This window comes from Hippopotamus amphibius, chromosome 3 (genome assembly GCF_030028045.1).
Source record: "Hippopotamus amphibius kiboko isolate mHipAmp2 chromosome 3, mHipAmp2.hap2, whole genome shotgun sequence".
NCBI lineage: Eukaryota > Metazoa > Chordata > Mammalia > Artiodactyla > Hippopotamidae > Hippopotamus > Hippopotamus amphibius.
The window spans coordinates 156,082,390-156,106,969 of record NC_080188.1 but is presented as its reverse complement, the minus strand read 5'-3'; the positions used below and the strand labels follow the sequence as shown (position 1 = coordinate 156,106,969).

The following is a 24,580-nucleotide window of genomic DNA, read 5'->3' as shown; positions in this document are numbered from 1 at the left end:
CTAGATAAACATCCTCCTCTCTTGTATCTGGCATTTCATTCTTGTAGTTTTCTTCTTTATGGCTTCCAGATTCTATGGTATACTTACAAACTCAAATATAATCACCAGAATTATGAAAACACAAACACAAATTTTATTTTAATATGTGTTAACATCTATATTGTGGAAAATCTGGAATTACATTATATAATATGATAGTCATTAACCATATGTGGTTACTGAGCATTTCAAACATGGTGAGTTTAAATTTAGATATCCTGTAAATATATACATTTACATTTTGGAGATATGGTATGGGGAAAAGAATGTTAAATACAACACTAATAACTTTTACATTGATTACTTGTCAAAATGAGAATATTTTGCAAACTTGGGTAAAATAAAATATATTATTGAAATTAATTTCAAATGTTTATTTCTACTTTTGAAATGTAGCTACTGAAAATTACACACTTTTGGCTCTCAGAATTCCAGAAATTTACAGAAAAATAAAGGTTAAGTGGTTATATTAATATCAGACATATGTTTGAGTGTATTTGAGAACAAAGAACATTATGAAAGATAAAGAAGTTTATTAAACAATAATAAAAGAATCAATTTATCATGAAGACATACAAATTCTAAACATTTATGCCTCTAATGATAGTACTTAAAAATACATGAAGCAAAAACTAACAGCTGCAAGGAATGACAGACAAACCTACAAGGAGAATTTTGATACCCCTTCTCCCAATAATTGCTAAAACAAGTAGACAGCAAATCGGCAAGGATAGAGAAGACTGGAACCATATTAGCAACCAACTTTACCTAATTGACCTTTATAGGAAGTGCCTCTCAGCAGCAAAATACACAGTCTTTACAAGAACACATGGAACATTTAGCAAGCGCTACATTCTAAGCCATAAAACATGTATCAATAAAGTTGATAAATCCAACCCCAGGGACCAAAAAGAGAGAAGATGTGAATTATGAGCATCAGGAATCACAGCTATTCAAAGGATAATTAGAAAGACATAACAAAAATTAGTAAAGTAAAAGATACTGTGTATTGGGCAAGAACTCTCCTGCATAGCGAAGTATATGGATACTGTAACTTCTTTCTTGAGCATGTATCCAAGAGAAGCCTCAAGCAATTTCCTCTTTGTTTATTTCTCCCTCCAGTTTTTCAATCTCCAGAGACAATTTATATAACTCCAGGGCCACTTTTGAGTTCAAGGGATTTGGGAGACACTGTAAGAGATTTTGGCCTTCGAAGACTTTCTTACAACCTTTAGTGCCTACCTGAAAGAGGAAACCAAAAGGGTGATTTCAGAAAGTTTCCCTATCCTTGTAAAGGGTGTGCTTCTTCAGAAAGTCTTCTGGCAGAAGGAAGACTGGAAGATGAAGGATAACCCTAGGAGTGATTGACGGGCAAGAAACTCTAGAAAAAATACTTTGGATCCTAGCAAAATATTTCCCTGAGAGCTGAATCCATAATCTGTTCTTAAGTAGTAATCAGTATCAGTGCCAAGCATAGAGGGAGTGTAAGCAGCGAGTGAATCCCAGGAAACATCTGAAAGAGCAACAAGCATGTTAGTTCTCCTAACTAGAAATGGAGCAAAAGCACATCATTTATCAGAGAAAATACCAAAGGCTAGATATCTGGTCAATAAGACACTTATGTTCACATACCTGGGATGACCTGTTATAAGGTGGAAAGGGCCAGTAAACACCTTACAAATTAACCCCACAACTGAGATAGACCTTTAGGACATACTATTTCTATATTATGAGCCATCCCATTTTCCTATAATTTACTCTGAGGTTTCATAAGACATAAAATTCACTATTACTCACCTTCTCACACTTGGGTACATCCGGACTCCAAGATTTGTTCTCTGAGCAAGAGATATTCTGGGAACCAACTATCCTAAAGCCAGGGTCACATTTGATGGTGACAGCTTCAGGGTTGACATACTGAGCCTTCTCCACAGACAGTTTTCCATTTGTTATTTCTGGTTTTAGGCACAGAGCTGTAATCAAGATACATTTTCTTAGTATCTTAAGTATCTCAGAGAAAACACTTTTTAATGCTGATAATATCATTAAAAAGGGATAAAAAATATTGCTGCACTCTATTTTTTCTTTCTACATTATTGATCCACTCCTACTACTACTTCTACCAACACTGGCAAATATTTACTGAGCTCTGGCTGGAATCACCTATGTGCCAAACATTTTACATACATTATTTCATGTAAGCTTTCAGCAACTCTGTGAGGAAGGCACTATGGCTATTTCCATCTTAGAGATGAGGCAACTAAGACACAGGAATGCTAAATGCCTTGCCCCAAGTCACACAGCAACTTTTAAATGGCAGAGCCAGAGTGAGAACCCAGGGGTTGTTCTGAGCTCTTTACTTCTGCACTACAGGACCTCTCTTCTTGCCTCAGTTTTCCCCTGTGTAAAGTGAAAACAGTGACAGCAACTCAACTCCTGGAGTTATTATGAGTGAAATGATGTAAATAACCTTCAGGAACATTTTTCTTATTCTGCTTTCCCAATAGGAGGTCAACCTCATCGGTCAACTGTCTCATAAAATGTTCTGGCCTGTATTAGAATCTGAGGGAGATATTTCTTGGATATTTGGAATTAAACCACAGTGGACCTCACTCAGGCTCAAGCACATGCACATGATAAATTTTCCTCTGGCTGGGAGGATGCTTCCTCTCAGAGTCACTTTTGAACCTCTCCACAGTGGTTCTATCCACTCAGTGCTACTCTGCCCCCAGGGGACTGGGATTACCTTTACACTGAGGAGCCGGTGCTGACCATTTGAAAAACGTGCAGGTGATTTTAGCCTCTCCCACAAGGATATATCCCTCCTGACATTCATACTCGACCACATCAGTTAATGATAGTCCTGTATTAGTATATCTAAAGTGTCCATGTTTAATTCTGGGTGGTGAACTGCAACCTTCAATGGTGAAAGAGAGAGAGAAAAGAGAGAGGTTTTTTTCGACTCATTAAACAAAACAGCATTCAACTAAGGTGATCAATTGGAAGACTTTTATCCTTCCCAGTCAATTTTATTGCCCATAAGATAAATTGGAATAATTCGCAAAGTAGGAGTGTGCACCTCTATTACCATGGGGCTGGAAATTATGGAAAGTGGGTATGTATATGGGTATCTGGGGGAAAGAGAACTGACTCCTTACCTTGTATAGAACTAATTTTTTCCAATAAATTTAAATATTTAACAATATTTAACAAATCTGTGTATAAGCATTTACTATAATGTGCCAGGCAATACTCGAAGCATTTAATAGATATTAACTCATTCAATTCTCCCAAACAAACTTATGAGGTAGGCATTATTATTATCCATGTTTTATACATGAGGAAACACACAGGGGCAAAGTAGCTTGCCCAAGGTCATACAATAAGAGAAGGGCTGAGTCATTGCAGTTCAGCTCCACGCAGACCAAGCTTTTGGTAATATGCTGCCTCAGCTGGGAGAATGGGCTGCTTGGGGACAATGGAGGACCTCCAGTGATAAAACTTTGAGTCAGCAACAAAGGACTCTTTTTTTTTTTTTTTTTTAACTGAAGTTACTAAAGAAACATTTGTGATCAAAAGACATTGTTCTGTGAAACCTTCTAAGGACTGTGCAAACCCAGAATCCCCAACCACCACCTTACCCACCAATTCCAAGAGGACTCTGCATTTTTGGATCTTTTATAGAAGAGAATCTTAGAAAACATTTTTTAATTACTTGGATGATGAAATAAGAATTAGTCCATATTAAAGACATTATGTCAAATTTCGTAAGACCTTGTTGGAGAATTTAATTAAAAATTGTAATACATTGGTAAATACAGAAAATTTTAGGGAAAGAGATTTCAGGGAAGATGTCTTATTAGGACTGGAAAAGCTTTCATAATTTTGTATCTTCTATAAATAAAAGATTAAAGCCATATGGTAACCCTGGGGTTTTCTCATTGAAACTTTTTCCTGGCTTTTCTTATTGAAAACTCATGCTCAGTGAGCATTCTCCCATCCTGCCCTGTGTCCACAAGTCTGTATCTTTACTTATGCAGTCTTTTCTCCTGACCATTCCCTTGATCCTCCCCCCCATGTAATTCAATTCCCTCTGTCTTTGTTCTTTGGGATGTTCTTGGACCCAATTTAAATGGGGGGGGGGGTCCCCATGCCTCCAACAAGCAACTGTTCAGACATCAGCTGGTGTCTTACAATTTAACTCAGTTCTGACACTACCCAGAGATAGTGTCAGATCCCACAAGTTAAGGGTTCAGTCCTACCAGACTCTTTCCTCTGATACCCACTTCAGATGCCAGTCACAAGCCCAGGTATTATCTGTGCTTCTGACTGACGGGCTATAGATTTGGGTTTCCAACAACCTCCTCCTTGGACTTCAGAAGACAGTCTCAAGTCTAGGGTGTTACCTGAATTTCTAACCAACAGGCTATAAATCAGAATTTCCCACAATCCCCTCCTTGGGTTCAATTAATTTGCTAGAGCAGCTTACAGAAATCAGAGAAATATTTTACTTATTAGATTCATTGTAAAAGGATATAACTCAGGAACAGCCAAATGGAAGCGATGCGGAGGGCAAGGTGCGTGGGAGGGGCACAAAACTTCCATGCCCTCTCCAGGTGCACCACTCTCCCTGCACCAACCCAGAAGCTCTCTGAGTCTCATCTTTTTGGGTTTTTATGGAAGCTTTGTTACATAGGCATGATTACTTAAATCATTGGCCATTAGCAATTGATCAACCTCCAGCCCCTGCATCCTCACTGGAGGTAGGGGAGTGGGACTGAAAGTTCCAACCCTCTAATCATATGACTGGCAACCAGCCCCCATCTTTAGGTGGTGTCCCAAAGTTAGCTCATTAATATAACAAAAGACACCTTTGTTGTCCTCATTACTTAGGATATTATCAGGGTTTTAGGAGCTGTGAGCCAGGAAGCATGGACAAAGACCAAATACATATTTTCTGAATGACCAAAAAATATTTTTTTCTTATAAATCACACTATTACATCTGTGAATGTCCCTGACTACCCCTGGCACACAACAATCTTTGCTTTCTCTGAACTATATAACTCTTGTTAGTAATAACAGGAGTATCTATCTGTGTACTGTGTTAAGCACTTCACTTAAAATATTCCATTTAATTAAAAAATAAAACCTTACTTAAGTGTCATTATCACCCCCATGTACAGATGAAGAAACAGACTAACCTAATCAATAAAGTATAAGTAGAAAGCCTCAGCAAATAAATCACACAAGGCCATTCAATGAATGAAGTACTTCAGGTCTGCCTCCAAAATCTGTGCTCTTAATGACATTCTATTTTCTGTCTCACTGATTTGTCAGTTATATTGGTGGGGTGTGTGTGTGTGTGTGTGTATCTGTGTCAACAGATCGATAAATAGATGGACAGGTCTGTATCTGTGTTGACAGATAGGTAGATGGACATATCTTTATTCCAACTTTTGCATCCTGAGAGCAAGGAGTACATTTCATACCTCTACATGCCACAGACACTTAGCATGTTCCTCTGAAAAGGGTAGCTCCAAAATACATATTTGTGTGAAGGTGATGTTGTTACTTATGCAGAAAGTCTAGAGCTCAAGTATGGCCTTTACTGATCCTCATATGAAATCAATTTTTATTAACACAATAGACATAAAGTTGTTGCACTAAACTCCATGGAGAATATTAAGGAGCATATTTGCATCTCATTAGGATACTAATACATAACATATAAATAGCTAAGTCAAAATACCAGGCAGAGTATGGCAAATGTCAAAAGAAAGCAGAAAATATGTAATATAGGAAGAGAGAGAAAGAATACTATGGATTAAGTGTGCCAGGAAAATGCCTCCTAGGGACAGGAATTGGAGTTGGATAGGTAGCTGCATTGGTGGGAAGCATTTTATTTTGAGGGAGAATTATGTTAGCAAGGGTGAGAGGGAGCAAAACACATGGAAATATTTATGGTTGACTAGTAGGCTAATTTGACCTGAGAATCATATGAGGGAGAAGTATGAGAGATAGGCTATAAAGTTGGAATCAGAGTATGACCGGTTTTAAACAACAGACTGAGTAAAAGACATAATTCCATAAACAATCGAGGAATTATTAAGGGAATGAAAAGGAAGGAGTTTATCCAAAAAATAATTGAATAGCTCACAAGACTTCTTGACCAATGATATGTGGCCTTTCTTCATTGATTTAGTCAAAATGGAAAAAGAAATTCAAAGATGAACATGGAAAATTGGTAGAATAAATACATCACACACACACACACACACACACACACACACACACACGAAAGGAGATGTGATTACTTACTAAATAAGTAAAAAGAAATCATCAGGTCCAATTCCCAGCCAAACACTTGAAGAAGTTTATAATCCTATATTGATTCTTTTGCCTAATTTCCAGCCTTCTCTCAATTATTTTCATCTTTTTGCAGAAGAAGCCTTCAAACTAAAGATACCTCCATATCCTCCTTAGAAATTAACTCAGATAAAAAAATCATACAAAAAAAGGAAGGGACCTACACATTGAAAGAGACTTAAGAGATGTACCAACCAATTGTGATGTGTAGACCTCATTTGGATTCTGATTTGAACAAATAAACAGTTACAAAAACATTTATAAATAAAGCAATCAGGAAAAGTTGAACACTAACTAGATACTTGATACTATAGAACTATTATTTAATTTTACATATGATAACGGCTTGAGGTTGTTTCTTAAAAAGAATGCTTTTAGAGATATATACTAAAATATTCAGAAGTAAAAGGATTTCCTTCCAAATAGCTTAAAGTGGGCAAAATGGATGTGAATATGGATAAAACAAGAATGGCCATGAGTTGATAATTGCTGAAGCTGGGTAATAAGCATACGGAATTTTGTATATGTTTTAAATTATCCATAGGAAAAAAAGAAATATTTTCTAATAAAAAATCACCTTTAATGCATGAATAGTCATTTATATAAAACATAATAAAATGCTCTAGTCCCATTTCCCCATGGAGTCTTACAGGCATCATCAAATCTTCTCAATGCTGATTAATTTATGAACATTACCCAACTGCAAAAAATGAAACTTTACATTTCTAAAATATCATTTACAGAGAGCTTTTTTACATATAACCTATGACTTTAAACTCTAGTTAACTTTCTCAGAATTAGTGATAACAGCTACAATTTCACTTTTGCTTAATAGATAGTAAAAATATGATGATTAAAAATAAAAATATCACTGAGGATAATAAACTAATTTAAAAATTAAGAAATTATAAGCATTTGGGAGTTCATATTTGTATATAAGAAAGTGAAGTTACTTGCAATTCATTTTTTTTTAATTGAAGCATAATTGACCTCAACATCATATTAGTTCCAGGTGCACAACATATTTACATTACAAAATGCTCACCACGATAAATCTAGCTACCATCTGTCACCATACAAGGTTATTACAATATTGTTGACTATATTCCCCATTCTGTACATTTCATCCCCACAATTCATTATCTGTTTACTAGAGCAGACCCCCAGGAATTCATGCAAAACTGTTGGGTTTATTTTCTCTAGTAATAATAATAGTATAAACCCAAAATTATTTAAATGTTTTGAAAATATATTCAAATCCAATCATTCCATTAATAAAATGGAAGTTAAGGCAATTTGTTATTTGAAATTAACATTAATAAAACAAATTATTATACCTCCCACAAAGTAGTATAAATTACTTCAATTTGATCATACTTTCAAAATTCCTAATATGGAAAGAATACATTTGCAATTGATTGGTTTAAACTACCTTCTCTCCATTAATTGAGCACTTCTCTAACTGCTTTCCTGGGGCCCTGAGAAACAACAACTACTTTACTCACCATGTAGGCTGGTGGGGCAGAGGAGTAAGGTCAGAATCCCAAGCAGGTACAGAACTGGAGACTTGCTCCCTGACACAGTCCTCATGGTGAGTGTTGAAAACCAGTCCTGCACCAACAGAAGCTCAAAGATCTCAGATTTCACCTGAAAATGTCTGGAGGGGAAAGAGTGAACTAGCAGCAACACTCTCCAAAGTGGAGTTCAGCTGCACAACAGTCAGCAAAACCCTGGGGTAAAATAGAGATCTGTGCTGAACTCTCAGTTAGGAGGAAACTAAGCAGAAGAGGGCAGAATTAGGACTCCCAGAATTAACTGAGACTAAGGGCACTAGAAACCTTGGTGCTGCTGACTTTAAAAAAAAAAAAGCACAACATGAGAGCTGTGAGTTAAATTTTATTGGGGGCAAAATCAGGACTATAACCCAGGGGACAGCATTTCAGAAAGCTCTGAGAAACTGCTCCAAAGAGGTGGGGGGAAGGTCAGTAAATAGGCGATTTTGGTGAAGGGGGAGTACTTGTAATCAAGCACATATTTTTGCAGAGGGTCTCGTGAGAGTTACTAGCCAAGAGGAGCAGATGTCACCATGAAGGAATTCAGTGATTTCTACATATGAGGAGATACAAGAATTGGGCTCATAAAATCAACTCCTGAAAATATCTAACTGTCTGAAAACCTGTTCTGCCAGTTTTTCCCAAAGCACAGAGTGCCTCATTTCTGCTCTCCACACTGAACTTTCAGGGGGTGTTGAAAGTCAGCAGCTGCAGTGTTACCTGATTTAATCTTTGTAAAGGTAGATGTCAAGTGCCAATTTGTAGTTGACAATGCTATCATCAAGACCCAATGCCAGGAGCAAGTAGACTTTTGAAACTCTGAGAGTATTTAGAAGTGTAGCCCTAATCTTTTCTTTTCAGGCTAGGTGTGAAGCTAAAAACTCAGCTTCTCTGTACACCAGTGCTGAATCAAATCTCGGAGACAGAATTTTGGGTGAAGTAGAAAAGGATAGATTTATTACTTTGCCAGGCAAAGGGGGACATGGCAGGCTCCCTCCTCAAAAGATTATATGTCCAAACTTAGAGAGGATAGTGAGAAATTTAATAGCAATAGTTCAAAGAGGCCGTGATCAGCTTGTGGCCATTCTTCTGATGGGTTGGTGGTAAGGTAAGTAGGAGTCAGCATTATTAACCTTTAAGTTCCAAGTGATCTGTCTTGTGGGCAGATACCATCGTTAATTGTTAACTTCTCCCAATCTCTTCAAAGATATTGTCGTGTGTATCCTTTGATGGGAAACCTGGACCTTGCCCCAAGCCTGAACTATTGTTTCTCTTGACTGTTTCTCCCAGGTCTTGTGCATCCCCTCCCTTCCCTAATTAACAACTGCTTGAATCTGTCCATTGGAACTCAGGGAAAGTCATGGAGGCCGAATGAAGGCTATTTCCTGCAAATGGGGGACACAGAAAGGCTTTGTGCCCAGGATCCCCACAGGGTCCTACTTAATATCAGGAGTGGGAAATTGCTATCTTGAAATGTAAATAATTAATTTCTAAGTAAAATGATAAACAAGGGATTTTTTTAAGCACTTTGGTTAAGAGTGGATGGTCTCAGCAATGCAAAGCAAAACTTGAGTTAGGTCAAGCTGAGCATTAAGTCCAGTGGAATCTGGAAATTTGTGTGAGAGGAAGTCATTCCTGAGAAGCACTAACTATTAGGAAAAGTTTTGACTTTGGTTATAAGTTTGGTCTGAAACAGGATGAAATTAAAAAACAAACAAAACAAAAACTGATGGAGAAAGTTATTTCCATCCTGAAGTTCTAAAGCCTAGTGTGAAGAGAGAAGCATGAAAAGACTCAGGAATATAAATGGGCTTAAAAAATTGCTTAGACAATATTTGAGTGGGACTTTCCTTGTTATTCTTGATTTACTTAAGACACCTAGTGAGTCACCCTTTGGTGCCATTCTAACCTGTTAGAAGAGGGAAGAGTGGTGCCTGAAGCACTGAAAAAGCATGCATCAGACTTTGAAGTGGTTGGAAGTGGTTAAATATGAAGAGAGGAAGGTTCCATAAGAGTTAAGAATATTCAGTCAAGGAAGGGAGGGAATACGGGGATATGTGTATAAAAACAGATGATTGAACCTGATGTACCCCCCAAAAAAAAATAAATAAATAAATAAATAAAGAGTTAAGAATATTCAGAATGTATTCTATCAGCCAAAAGATACATCCAGTCTTGTTATATTTCTCACAAAAGCAGCAAAAGATAAATGCTTACATGCATAATTTTTATATTTAATAGGAAGTAATAACTGAAAATATGCTGATGTTTATTAAAACAAGACAATGAGTTTTGGGAAATGCCTGAAAACGACCTTCCTACCAAGTTCAGTTGCAGAATGTTGTAAGAGTTCAAAATCCAAAGTGCTGACTGTCAGCAGAGATAACTGAGTAACTTATGGTGTAATATTGATCATAGAACAACCAAATTTCAACCTTCCCAGAAAAGAAGGAAAGCAAATAAATCTACCATGAATTTGCTTTAATTTAGAAAAAGAATCCAAGATACTACTGAATAATTAGTTAGAAAAAAAGCAATTGAAAACCTTCACTAGAAGACAATTTTGAATTATCCCTTCTATCCATTTAGCATCTATTATGTTCTAAGCACTTTCCATAAACAATTCTATTTAATCTTACAATGATCCTATAATTTTTTATCCCCTTCTTGAAAAATGTTAACTCTTGCCAAAAAATTTACAAACAATAAGTGGCTGAACCAAGATCTGAGCCAGATATGTGCTTTCCACTATAACCTAGTGTTTTTTAAACAATTTAAATAATTGTCAAAGTAAGCTAGATAAATAGGTAGACATGGTGAAGGTAAGGAAATGGGTTTAAGATTTAGAAAACAGAAGCACTAGCTCTCTCCTCAAATCAAGAAAGGACATAAGAGCTGCTATGTGAATGATATTGATGTTGATACAACCCACTCATTGAAATTTTTATACTCGTGTGAATGTACTTGGTTCTACACAGTTTTATCCCATAAATAGGTTTATGTAGCCACTGCCACAGTCAAAATACAGAAAAATTCCATCATTACAAGGAATTTTTATAACCACACCCACATCCTTCATGGCTATCTCCTCCTCCCTCACCCTTGGAAACCACTAATCTGGTTTCCATTACTAAAATTTTGGCATTTTAAAAGTGTTATATAAATAGAATGACACAGTATGCAATCTTTGGATATTAGGTTGTTGTTTTTTTTCATTCAGTATAATTCCTTTGACATCCATTCAAGTTTTTGTGTGTGTTAACAGTCTGTTCCTTTTAACTGCTGAGTAGTATTCTGTGGTATGGATGTACCACAGTGTTCAACTATTCACCTAATGAGGGTCTCCACATCCTTGCCAGCATTTGATGTTGTCACCATTTTTTATTTTAGCTATTCTAATAGGAGTGTAGTGATAGCTTGTGTTCTAAATTTGCATTTCCCTAATAGCTAATAATATTGAAAATCTTTTCATGTGCTTATTTGCCATTTATATATGCTCTTCAGTGAAATGTTTGTTCATGATTTCTGACCATTTACTAATTGGATTGTTTTTTACTGTTGAGTTTTGAGAGTTCTTTATTCTAGATATTAGTTTTTAGTCAGAGATATGACTTAGAAAGATTTTCTCCCAGACTATAGCTTGTCTCTCATCCCCTTCACATGGTATTTTGCAGATAAAAAGTTTTCTATTTTAATGAGGTCTGATTTATCAATATTCCTTTTATGAATTTCCTCTTATGACTTTTGGTGTCAAGCCTAAAATTTCTGCCTAGCCTTATATCCCAAGATTTTCTCCTACTTTTTTTCTAAAAGTGTTATAATTTTACACATTACATTTAAGTCTTAGATTCCATAACATTTCTCCTGTGCTTTTTCATAATTTTTTTTGATTTTATGTTTCACATTTAAGTCCAGGATTCTTTTTGAGTTCATTTTAATAAAAGGTTTTAGGTTTAGATCAAGGTTCATTTTTTGCCAATATATGTCCAGTTGCTCTAGTAATACCTGTCAAAAAGTCTACCTTTTCTCCATCATTCTCCAAATCTCCATGATTTGCTTTTGCTTTCATCAAAAATTAGTTGAGCACATTTGTGTGTAGATTTATTTTTAACTGTCTAGCATGAGCTGTTAATTCAGCAAATATTTATTGAACCCCTACAATGAGTTAAGAACTCTTCTGCGTGCTAAGGGTGCAGCTCTACTCAAGGCAGACAAAAATTCCAGTACTCATAGAGCTTATCATTTAGTAAGAAAGATAAATATAAACAAAAAAATTAGTGTATAACATAAAGTCAGAAAGAAGTACTGTGAAAATAAAATAACGCAGGATAAAGTGGTAGACAGTAATGTGTGAGGTGGGATGGGCAGCATATATCAAACAATATGTCCAAGGAAATTCTTTCCAAATAATTGACACCAGTGTGAAGACTTGAATTAAGTATGGTAGTAAACCATGTAAATATCCAGGGGAAAATTTTCCTGAAAGAGAGAACAATATGTCCTGAAAACTTAAAAGACTGAATATGTGTAAGAGTATAGAGATTTCTGTTTTCAGTATAGCTGTGTAAGCGTCTATGGTCCTACTCTCTCACAGATAACTATTATGAACTCTGGACAAGATATGGATGTGGGGGGGTACCTACCTAAAGGGACTAGAGAGTGAATCAAACTGGACACATTCTAGAGAGCAATAACTGTTAGAAGAAGAGAACAGCATAGGGCAATTTTCCACTTGTTAAGGCTGTTAATTTGAGAGAAGATTGTATTTGGCATGGAGTGGGGATGGTTAACATTTTAATAGAAAACCATCAGACTTTCTGGACTGAAGAAACAGAGTTTGGGGCAAGAAGAGCCACTGGAAAATGAAGTGCTAAAAATTAAGGTGCTAGAGAGAAGGGGAGACTATACTACTTGTAAACCCTGCCCCAGTCTCTGGCTGATCTCTGAATCACTTATTAGTGACTGAAAACAGCCCAGCTAAGGATAAAAGAACTGAACTAAGATTTGAACTGCTATCCAAGACAGAATTTTCAATTTGAGTCCAACTAAGTTAATTGCCTGCTTAAACAAACAAACAGAACCCCTCTTTTGGAGGAAATATAACAGAATCCATTCACAATGTCCAGGATACAATCCAAAATTGCTTGACATATGAAGAAACCAGAAAACCTGAACCATTCTTAAGCAGAAAAAAGTCAATAGACTGTCCTCCAAGACTATCCAAACATTGGAATTAGCAAACAAAGATTTTTAAATAGCTACTTTAACTATGCTCAATGATGTAAAGGAATATAAGCTTATTAATGAATGGAAACATGAGGAATCTCAGTAGAAAAACAGAAATTATATGAAACCACCAAAAGAAATTCTAGAGCTCAAAAATACAATCTTTAAAATTAAAAAAAAAATGTTACTGGAGGAATTTAATAACAGAATGGAAATGACAGAGGAAATACTCACTGAACTTAAGTATACATTAAAAGAAATTATCCAGTCTTAAGAAGAGAGAGAAAAAACATTGATATGTAAAAAAGTAGAATTTCAAGGGCTTATGGAATAACAAGACCTAATATACATGTAATTAGACTCTCATAAAGAAAGAAAAGAAAAATGGGGCAAATTACTTGAAAAAATAATGATCAGAAATTTCTCAAATTGGTGGGAAGACGTATAGTTACAGATTCAAGATGTTCACTGAAACTCAAGCAGGATAAAGATGAGGAAAACCATATCTGGGCACATTCTATTCAAACAACTGCAAACCAAAAATAAAAATATTTTTTGAAAGCATCTAGAGAAAAACATCATTTACATAGAATACTTTCCATAATTGCTAACTTCTTGCCAGAAATAACAGAAGCCAGAGGACGATATACCAGCCACTTTAAAGTGCTGAAGAAGGAGCACAGAACATTAGATCATCTAGGGCTTTCTAGGCCCTGATGGGACTTAGTCTGTGAAGGGAAACTAATCAAGGATTTTGAGCAGAGGAACAACCCCAAAAGCTCTCCATGGCTACCAGGAGGAACAAGAGTAATCTGGACTATAAGTGATGATGTCTCAGTCCAGGGTGATAGTGGTAGATGTTATTAGAAATGACAGAATTTGAGATATATTTAGATTCCATTGTTGCTCTCTATAATCATTTCTTTTTATACACCCTCAATCTTCTTTCTTTACTCTTTCTTGAACACAACTTGTTTGAAAAGACTTTCAAAAGAGAGATGTAGAATAATGGTAAACAAAAAAGCAAAGGATCAAAGGTCTATTTTAGGTCAAATAATTGTTGAAATTGGAGTAAATAAATAAAAATTAGCCCATATTATAGAAAAATTCCCATAATCTTAACTTGAATATTTTTCCATTCTCTCAAAAACATTTCAAAGGAAGAAGCAACCAAATTTCCTGACTGATTAGATGTAGAGTACAAGGGAAAGGGAAGAGGTAAAGAAACCAGTGATCTTCAGTCTTGGAGAGAATGGTACTATTCAAAGAAAAAAAATACATAATGACTCAGGTGCACAGAGTAATTATAAGATAGGCCCTAATGGCCCATTAGTTTTGTTCCAAGAGATGTCTCGATAACTAACCCTTGTTCCAGTTTAGGAATGTATTGAGGGTGGGCTGTGTTAGCCAGGGAGACTGAGTTTTTATACCTGTAGTCATTTTCTATATTGATGAGGTACACCTGGCCCAGATGAGTGGGCTCAGCATTTATCAAAAGCAGCTAGTGTGGAGAACTGCTTCAATGTCATAAGGCAATGCTCAGAAGGGAACATTTGAATTTCCAGATGTTCTGATGAGGCTCCTACTCACTCAGATGAAATCATCTCAACAGTGCATCCACTCTGATGATTTTGAAGTTTGGAAACGTGACCTCTGCCTAACCTGGAACATGTGACTGACTTCTCCACTCTATGTCCAGATCTTGATGACATCCTTCTGTATTTCTGTGTATTTTATACAAGCAAATGATTTGATTTATCCAAGCAACTGATCTCATCAACCTGAGTTTCCTCTTGACATTTGTCAATACTGTAAGGACTATCGCTGAGTAGATTAATGATAAGAGCAGAGTTGATGCCAAGTGTCCATACACATTATCTTTAAATCTCTGTGAGGAAGAAGTTGGGACAATGAAGGGGAGAGGTATGATATTGTGAAGCCCAGGTTATTGACCTTCTACAGTTTGAGATACCTAAAATCTTGACATGTATAGTGGAAGGTAGAACTAACTAGTGAGGCATAATTACTATGCCCTTAACTCCTAAGAATCTGATCTAGTAATCTGGAGAACAACAAAAATGAACTCTGATACCCTGGTTATTATTTCCTGCCCTGGTAAAAATCAGTGAGCTAGTAAAGGGAGCCAAAACAACACCGATGAAACATGCAGCTACTGGGACTTATTCAGCATATCCCACAAAACTGGTGCCATAGCCACCTTGGGGGTGTCAGGTGTAGCTGTAAAACAGCCAAAACTGGCAGCCAAGAAAGACATTGGAAAGATGAATTCTACAGTGAGAAAAATGGCAATATCTCCTGTATCTGACTGCATTACTGATAAGAACATTCTAAGTAAATGGGAAAGCTTGCCATTATCCTCTTCCCCCCGAATCACTAGGGTATGGAAGATTGACACTTTTTCCAATTTTTTTTTTGGGGGGGGTACACCAGGTTCAATCATCTGTTTTTATACACATATCCCCGTATTCCCTCCCTTCCTTGACTCCCCACCCCGAGTCCCCCCCACCCTCCCTGCCCCAGTCCTCTAAGGCATCTTCCATCCTCAAGTTGGACTCCCTTTGTTATACAACAACTTCCCACTGACTATTTTACAGTTGGTAGTATATATATGTCTGTGCTACTCTCTCGCTTCTTCTCAGTTTCCCCTTCACCCCCCACCCCCCCCATACCTCGAGTTCTCCAGTCCATTCTCTGTATCTGCATCCTTATTCTTGTCACTGAGTTCATCAGTACCATTTTTAGATTCCGTATATGTGAGTTAGCATACAATATTTGTCCTTCTCTTTCTGACTTACTTCACTCTGTATGACAGACTCTAGGTCTATCCACCTCATGACATATAGCTCCATCTCATCCCTTTTTATAGCTGAGTAATATTCCATTGTATATATATGCCACATCTTCTTTACCCATTCATTTGTTGATGGGCATTTAGGTTGCTTCCATGTCCTGGCTATTGTAAAGAGTGCTGCAATAAACATTATGGTACAAGTTTCTTTTGGGATTATGGTTTTCTTTGGGTATATGCCCAGGAGTGGGATGACTGGATCATATGGTAGTTCTATTTGTAGTTTTTGAAGGAACCTCCAAATTGTTTTTCATAGTGGCTATACCAACTTACAGTCCCACCAACAGTGCAGGAGAGTTCTCTTTTCTCCACACCCTCTCCAACATTTCTGGTTTCCAGATTTTGTGATGATGGCCATTCTGATTGGTGTGAGGTAATACCTCATTGTGGCTTTGATTTGCATTTCTCTGATGATGAGTGATGTTGAGCATCTTTTCATGTGTTTGTTGGCCATCTGTATGTCTTCTTTGGAGAAATGTCTATTTAGGTCTTCCAACCATTTGTGGATTGGGTTATTTGCTTTTTTGGTATGAAGCTGCATGAGCTGCTTGTATATTTTGGAGGTTAATCCTTTGTCCGTTGTTTCATAGGCAATAATTTTTTCCCATTCTGAGGGTTGCCTTTTAGTCTTGTTTATGGTTTCTTTTGCTGTGCAAAAGCTTTTAAGTTTCATGAGGTCCCATTCGTTTATTCTTGATTTTATTTCCATGATTCTAGGAGGTGGGTCAAAAAGGATCTTGCTTTGATGGATGTCATAGAGTGTTCTGCCTATGTTTTCCTATAGGAGTTTTATAGTGTCTGGCCTTACATGTAGGTCTTTAATCCATTTGGAGTTTATTTTTGTGTATGGTGTTAGGAAGTGTTCTAATTTCATTCTTTTACATGTTGCTGTCCAATTTTCCCAGCACCACTTATTGAAGAGGCTGTCTTTTTTCCATTGTATACTCGTGCCTCCTTTGTCAAAGATAAGGTGCCCATATGTGTTTGGGCTTACTTCTAAGTTCTCTATTCTATTCCATTGATCATCCTTTCTATTTTTGTGCCAGTACCATACTGTCTTGATCACTATGGCCTTGTAGTATACTTTGAAGTCAGGAAGCCTGATTCCACCAGCTCCATTTTTCCTTCTCAAGATTGCTTTGGCTATTCGGGGTCTTTTGCGTTTCCATACAAATCGTAAGATTTCTTGCTCTAGTTCTGTGAAAAATGACATTGGTAATTTGATCGGGATTGCATTGAATCTGTAAATTGCTTTGGGTAGTACAGTCATTTTCACGATGTTGATTCTTCCAATCCAGGAACATGGTATGTCTCTCCATCTGTTTGTGTCGTCTTTGACTTCTTTCATCAATGTCTTAAAGTTTTCTGCATACAGATCTTTTGCCTCCTTAGGCAGGTTTATTCCTAGGTATTTTATTCTTTTGGTTGCAATGGTGAATGGGAGAGTTTCCTTAATTTCTCTTTCTGCTCTTCCGTTGTTAGTGTATAGGAATGCAAGAGATTTCTGTGCATTAATTTTGTATCCTGCTACTTTACTAAACTCATCAATGAGTGCTAGCAGTTTTCTGGTAGAGTCTTTAGGGTTTTCTATATATAATATCATGTCATCTGCAAAGAGTGACAATTTTACTTCTTCTTTTCCAATTTGGATTCCTTTTATTTCTTTTTCTTCTCTGATTGCTGTGGCTAAAACTTCCAAAACTATGTTGAATAATAGTGGTGAGAGTGTACACCCTTGTCTTGTTCCTGTTCTTAGAGGGAATTCTTCCAGTTTTTCCCCATTGAGAACGATGTTGGCTTTTGGTTTTTCATATATGGCTTTTATTATGTTGAGGTAATTTCCTTCTATGCCCATTTTCTGGAGAGCTTTTATCATAAATGGATGTTGAACTTTGTCAAAAGCTTTTTCTGCATCTATTGAAATGATCATATGGTTTTTATCCTTCAATTTGTTGATATGATGTATCTCATTGATTGATTTGCATATATTGAAGAATCCTTGCATCCTAGGGATAAACCCCACTTGATCATGGTGTATGATTTTTTTAATGTGCTGTTGGAGTCTGTTAGCTAGTATTTTGTTGAGGATTATTGCATCTGTATTCATCAGTGATATTGGTCTGTAGTTTTCTTTTCTTGTGACATCTTTGCCTGGTTTTGGTATCAGGGTGATGGTGGCCTCGTAGAATGAGTTTGGGAGTGCTCCACTTTCTGCAATATTTTGGAAGAGTTTGAGAAGGATAGGTGTTAACTCTTCTCGAAATGTTTGATAGAATTCACCAGTGAACCCATCTGCTCCTGGGCTTTTGTGTGTTGGGAGATTTTTAATCACTGCCTCAATTTCCGTACTTGTGATTGGTCTGTTCATGGTTTCTATTTCTTCCTGGTTCAGTCTTGGAAGATTGTATTTTTCTAAGAATGTATCCATTTCTTCCAGGTTATCCAATTTGTTGGCATATAGTTGCTTGTAGTAGTCTCTCATGATGTTTTGTTTTTATGAGGTGTCCGTTGTTACTTCTCCTTTTTCATTTCTAATTCTGTTGATTTGCATCTTCTCCCTTTTTTTCTTGATGAGTCTGGCTAATGGTTTATCAATTTTGTTCATCTTCTCAAAGAACCAGCTTTTAGTTTTATTTATTTTTCTTATGGTTTCTTTCCTTTCTTTTTCATTTATTTCTGCTCTGATCTTTATGATTTCTTTCCTTCTACTCACTTTGGGGTTTCTTTGTTCTTCTTTCTCTAGTTCTTTTAGGTGTAAAGTTAGGTTGTTTATTCGACCATTTTCTTGTTTCTTAAGGTAGGACTGTATTGCTATAAACTTCCCTCTTAGAACTGCCTTTGCTGCATCCCATAGGTTTTGGGTTGTTGTGTTTTCGTTGTCATTTGTTTCTAGATATTTTTTGATTTCCTCTTTGATTTCTTTAGTGATTCCTTGGTTGTTTAAGAGTGAATTGTTTAGCCTCCATGTGTTTGTATTTTTGGCAGTTTTTTTCCTGTAATTGATATCTAGTCTCATGGCGTTGTGGTCTGAGAAGATGCTTGATATGATTTCAATTTTCTTGAATTTGCTGAGGTTTGATTTGTGACCCAAGATGTGATCTATCCTGGAAAATGTTCCATGTGCACTTGAGAAGAAAGTGTAGTCTGTCGTTTTTGGATGGAATGTCCTATAAATATCAATTAAGTTGAGATGGTCTAATGTGTCATTTAAAGCTTGAGTGTCTTTATTTATTTTCTGTTTGGATGATCTGTCCATTGATGTAAGTGGGGTGTTCAAGTCTCCCACTATTATTGTGTTCCTGTTGATGTCCCCTTTTATAGCTATTAGCATTTGCCTTATGTATTGAGGTGCTCCTATATTGGGGGCATAGATATCTACCATTGTGATATGTTCTTCTTGAATGGATCCCTTGATCATTAGGTAGTGTCCTTCCCTGTCTCTTGTAATAGTCTTTACTTTCAAGTCTAATTTGTCTGATATGAGGATTGCTACTCCAGCTTTCTTTTGACTTCCATTTGCATGGAATATCTTTTTCCATCCCTTGACTTTCAATCTATATGTATCCCTTGGTCTGAAGTGGGTTTCTTGTAGGCAGCTTATAGAAGGGTCTTGTTTTTGTATCCATTCAGCTAGTCTGTGTCTTTTGGTTGGAGCACTTAATCCATTTACATTTAAAGTGATTATTGACATGTGTGTTCCAATGACCATTTTCTTAATTGTTTTGGGTTTGTATTTGTAGGTGTTTTCCTTTTCTTGTGTTTCCTACTTAGAGAAGTTCCTTTAGCACTTGTTGTAAGGCTGGTTTGGTGGTGCTGAATTCTCTTAACTTTTGCTTGTCTGTAAAGCTTTTGATTTCTCCCTCAAATCTGAATGAGATTCTTGCTGGGTAGAGTATTCTTGGCTGTAGGTTTCTCTCTTTCAGGACTTTCAGGATATCCTGCCATTCCCTCTGGCCTGCAGAGTTTCTGTAGAAAGGTCAGCTGTTATCCTGATGGGTTTTCCTTTATATGTTGTTTGTTGCTTTTCTGTTGCTGCTTTTAATATTTTTTCTTTGTGTTTAATTGTCATTAGTTTGATTAATATGTGTCTTGGTGTATTTCTCCTTGGGTTTATTCTGTATGGGACTCTCTGTGCTTCTTGAACTTGGTGAATTATTTCCTTTCCCATGTTGGGGAAGTTTTCCACTATAACCTCTTCAAATATTTTCTCAGACCCTTTCTTGTTTTCTTCTTCTTCTGGGATGCCTATAATTCGAATGTTGGTACGTTTAAGGTTATCACTGAGGTCTCTGAGACTGTTTTCTAATCTTTTTATTCTTTTTTCTTTTTCCTGCTCTGTGGCAGTTATTTCCCCCATTCTATCTTCCAACTCACTTATTCGTTCTTCTGCCTCAGTCATTCTGCTGGTTAGAGCATCTAGAGTATTTTTAATTTCAGTTATTTTGTTATCCATTGCTGTTTGTTTTTGTGAGTTCTTATGAACTGTTTCTTGTACTTTCTCTATTTTGTTATCGAGATTTTGTATCATTTTTGCTATCATTACTTTAAATTCTTTTTCAGGCATTTTTCCTATTTCCTCTTCATTTATTTGGTCTTGTGGTTTTTTTTCCTGCTCCTTTGCCTGCATGGTGTTTCTTTGTTTCCTCATGGTTGTCCAAACTTTTGGGGTTGCTTGTCCTGGCAATAGAGGTGTTTATAGAAGACTGTCCAAGCCTCAGACTAATGTCCAAGTATTGGATTAAACGAATATTAAGTCTAGAAAACACATACATGTATAAGACACACAATTACTGAATCCGTTAGGACATAAGGCTCTAGAAAGACCTGACAGAACCCCAGTGTGCTATCAGATATTCAAAGAGAAACCCAGCAGAAATTGACAACTGAAACAGAACAAATCAGAGACAAAAGCAAAAGCAAACAAACAACAAATAACACCCTACACATACAAACATCAATCCAGGGAGATTTTGTAAGCTAGGATCAAATATAGAAAAGAGCCAGAGTACCACCAGAGAGAATGGAGATTCTCAGAATGTAATTAGACAACTGTACTAAGAACTAAGATAAAGAAAAAGCCTAATATTACATACCAAGGCAGTGCGTCATCTGGAGAATAGAGCAAGGAGTCTGAGCAGACCGATAGTGTTGCTTATAAGTATGTTAAGATAAAATAAACTTAAAAAGGCTGGAAGAAAGGGGAACAGAAGAGCGTAATGTGGTTGGAAATATGCAAATAAAAAGAAAGGAATAGAAATGTATAAAAGATGGGGATGAAAGGAAAGTATGAGAGATATTTTGTCTGTACTACCAAAAACTTAGCTGGATATAGAAGTATATAAAAAGGCAAAAAAAAAAAAAGAATAAAAAATATCATTAAAAAATTATGTTATAAAACTTGTAGATCCCTTAGGGCTAAGATCATATTTAATAAATAAAAAAAAAAAAAAAAAAAAAAAAGAGAGAGAGAGAAAGAAAAAAAAAAAAAATCCAGAACTGATCCCAGAATGGACCAGTTCAATAGGTACTGATACTACTATTTCTGTTTCCTTAGCGTCTCAGCTGTAAGTGTCCTTCTCCTTGCCTTGGGTTTTTTTTGCATTATTCTGTGACCAGCAAAGGTTCCTTTATTGTTCGTCTGTAAGCATCGGTGTGTGGGGAGGGAGAGGGTACAATAGTGGCTCCTTTTCCTGGGAGTGAGTGAGCAGTGGCGCACTGTTGTTTCAGTCAGGCTTGGAGGTGCCTGTTGCAGAGGGTGCTGGTGGCTCAGGGGTAAACAGAAAGTCTTAGAGTTGGGCCTCTCCAGGGGTTTTTTTCTTTTTGATGCTGTTGTTGTTGTTTTTTTTTTCTCTCGGCAGCCTCCCTGCTGCTGGCATTGCAAGGGGTTTTAATCTAGCCCCGCCTGAGTGCCTGAGGGTGCCTGTTATCCCTGAGCACCTTAGGTGGCCCGCAGGGCATCTCTCCACTGCCTGTTGCAGAGGCGACGAAAGAGAGGGAGAGGCTACGCGCGCGGCTCCTCCCCGCCACCCGTGAGCCTGCAGCTTCCAGCTGCCATCATGGCCGGGCAGCTCTCAGGGACGGGCACTCCTCTCCGTGGACCTCCTCCCTCCTGTCCTCTCAGTCCGTCACCCTACCGGCAACAATGTTTCTCACCCTGAACCAGCTCTCCAGTTCCCACGCTCCCGCTCCTGGACCCTCCGTTCAGCCGCAGATCGATGTCTTGGTCCGGGAACGCTGAGCTGCGCTGCAGACCCTCCGTTTGTTTCTCACTCCCTCCCGTCTGCCACAGCTCCGCCGCTTCACCCTCTTTGAGCCCTCGTAGATGCCTCCCTACCGGCTATGTCGAGCTCCCCGCAGCCCTTTCTGGTGTCCGAGGCCGTCTGCTGTTGTTCAGCTGGTTCTCTGTGGGAATTACTGTGTCCTTCCGTGCATTCCCAATGCATCTGTGGAGAGGGATGCACTCCACATCTCTCTACTTCGCCGCCATCTTTTCTCTCTCCTCCAATTTTTAATTTAATTTATATTAAAATATATTATACCCAAAAAGTACAGTTAAGTATAGAACTAGTTGACTTTTCATACATTGAATCACACCCATGTCACACCATCCAGATGAGGAAACAAAACATTATCAGAACCTTCATAGGCCTGCCCATGCCCCCTTCCAAGGGGAATTGCTAATTCTGACTTTGAACATGGTGGATTTCTTTTGCTTGTTTTTGTGTATTATATAAATGAAATGAAGCAGTATCTACTATTCTGTCTGGCATCTTTCACTAAATATTTTATGTTTTGAAATTCATCCATATAATTATTCATTCCTTTGTTGTGGTATATTTCATCATGTGATATATCAAAATTAATTTATTCCCCTCTACTACACATAAGCATTTTGGTAGTTTCCAGCTTGGGGCTATTAAAGATAGGGCCGCTACAAACATCCTAATATATGTCCATTGTTGAACAGATGTATGCATTTCTGAGGGTTAATGTCTAGGGATGAAAGCAGGCAAGTGTTCAGCTTTGGGAGTTAATGCCAAAGAAATTTTCAAGGCAGTTGGACAAATTTACACTTTCACCAGCAGTTTTTCAGAGATATGGCTGCAATACATTTTTGCTAACGCTTGGATTCTTGGTATGTAGTGAAATTGCACTGTGGCTTTCTTTCTTTTCTTTTCTGTTCTTTATTTTTTTTACTGAACTATATATATTTTTTATATCAGTCTTCATGCCCCACTGCCATCCTGTGGTTTTAATTTTAATTACCCTGATGATTAATGAAGTTGATCATCTTTTAATATGTCATTGGCCAGCTGGATATCCCCTTCTGTGAAGGCTCTTTCAGGTCTTTTGTCCATTCTTTTCCTGGGCTGATTATATTTTTCTTATTTGGATTGTAAGAGTGTTTTATATATTTTGGATATAAGCCCTCAGTTGGACATAGATATTGCAAATATCACTTCCCAGACTGAGGCCTGCCTTTTCATTCCCTTAACTGTGTCTGTATTATTGTGCTAGTGCTGCCACAACAAAATACAGAGATTGAGTGGCTTAAACAACAGAGATTTATTTTCTCACAGTCCTGGAGACTGGAAGTCTGAGATCAAAATGTTAGCAGGTTTGGTTTCTTATGAGGCCTGCGAGGGGGAATCTGTTCCAGGTGTCTCCTTGGCCTCCAGATAGCCTCCTTCTTGCTGTGTCTTAACATGGTCATCCCTCTATCAGACATATCTCTGTGTGTCCAGATCTCCTCTTCTTGTAAGGACCCTAGTCACATTGAATTAAGGCCCACCCTAATGACCTCATTTTCTAAATTGAAGTATAGTATATTTACAATATTGTGTTAGTTTCAGGTGTACAGCAAAGTGATTCAGTTATATTTTTTCTGATTTTTTTCCGTTATAGGTTATTACAAGTTATTGAGTATTGTTCCTCATGTTATATGGTAAATCCTTCTTGATTATCTATTTTCTGTATAGTAATGTGTATCTGTTAATCACATACCCTTAATTTATCTCTTCCCTACTCCATTTTCCCTTTGGTAACCATATTTGTTTTCTATGTCTGTGAGTCTGTTTCTGTTTTGCATATAAGATTATTTTTTATATTTTACAGTCCATATATAAGTGGTATAATATAATATTTGTCTTTCTCTTTCTGACTTATTTTACTTAGTATGATATTCTGTAGGTCTATCCATGTTACTGCAAATGGCAACATTTTATCCACTTTTATTGCCAAGTAATATTCCATTGTATATATATTTATATACCACATCTTCTTAAACCAGTCATCTGTTGATGTGCATTTGGGTTGTTTCCATCTGTTGGCTATTGTAAATAGTACTGCTAAAAACATTAGGGTGCATGTATCTTTTTGAATTAGAGTTTTCATCCTAAAGACCTAATTTTAACTTAATCACCTTTTAAAAGATCTTAAATCCCAGCTCACTTATTGTTCTTCTGCCTCAGCTATTCTGCTATTGATTCCATCTAGAGTATTTTTGACTTCAGTTATTGTGTTGT

The 24,580-nt window shown here is 37.0% G+C and overlaps 1 protein-coding gene across 1 annotated transcript; it reads right to left on the bottom strand.

The window, feature by feature from the left end:
- Positions 1 to 172: 172 nt before the first annotated feature.
- LOC130849703 (C4b-binding protein alpha chain-like) lies at positions 173 to 8,071 on the bottom strand. Its single transcript, XM_057728831.1, has 4 exons — positions 7,913 to 8,071; positions 2,786 to 2,956; positions 1,837 to 2,012; positions 173 to 1,281 (listed from the first exon to the last, which is right to left on the bottom strand). Exons 1-4 carry the CDS (start codon positions 7,995 to 7,997, stop codon positions 1,126 to 1,128), a joined length of 588 nt encoding a protein of 195 aa, XP_057584814.1. The 5' UTR covers positions 7,998 to 8,071; the 3' UTR covers positions 173 to 1,125.
- Positions 8,072 to 24,580: the final 16,509 nt, after the last annotated feature.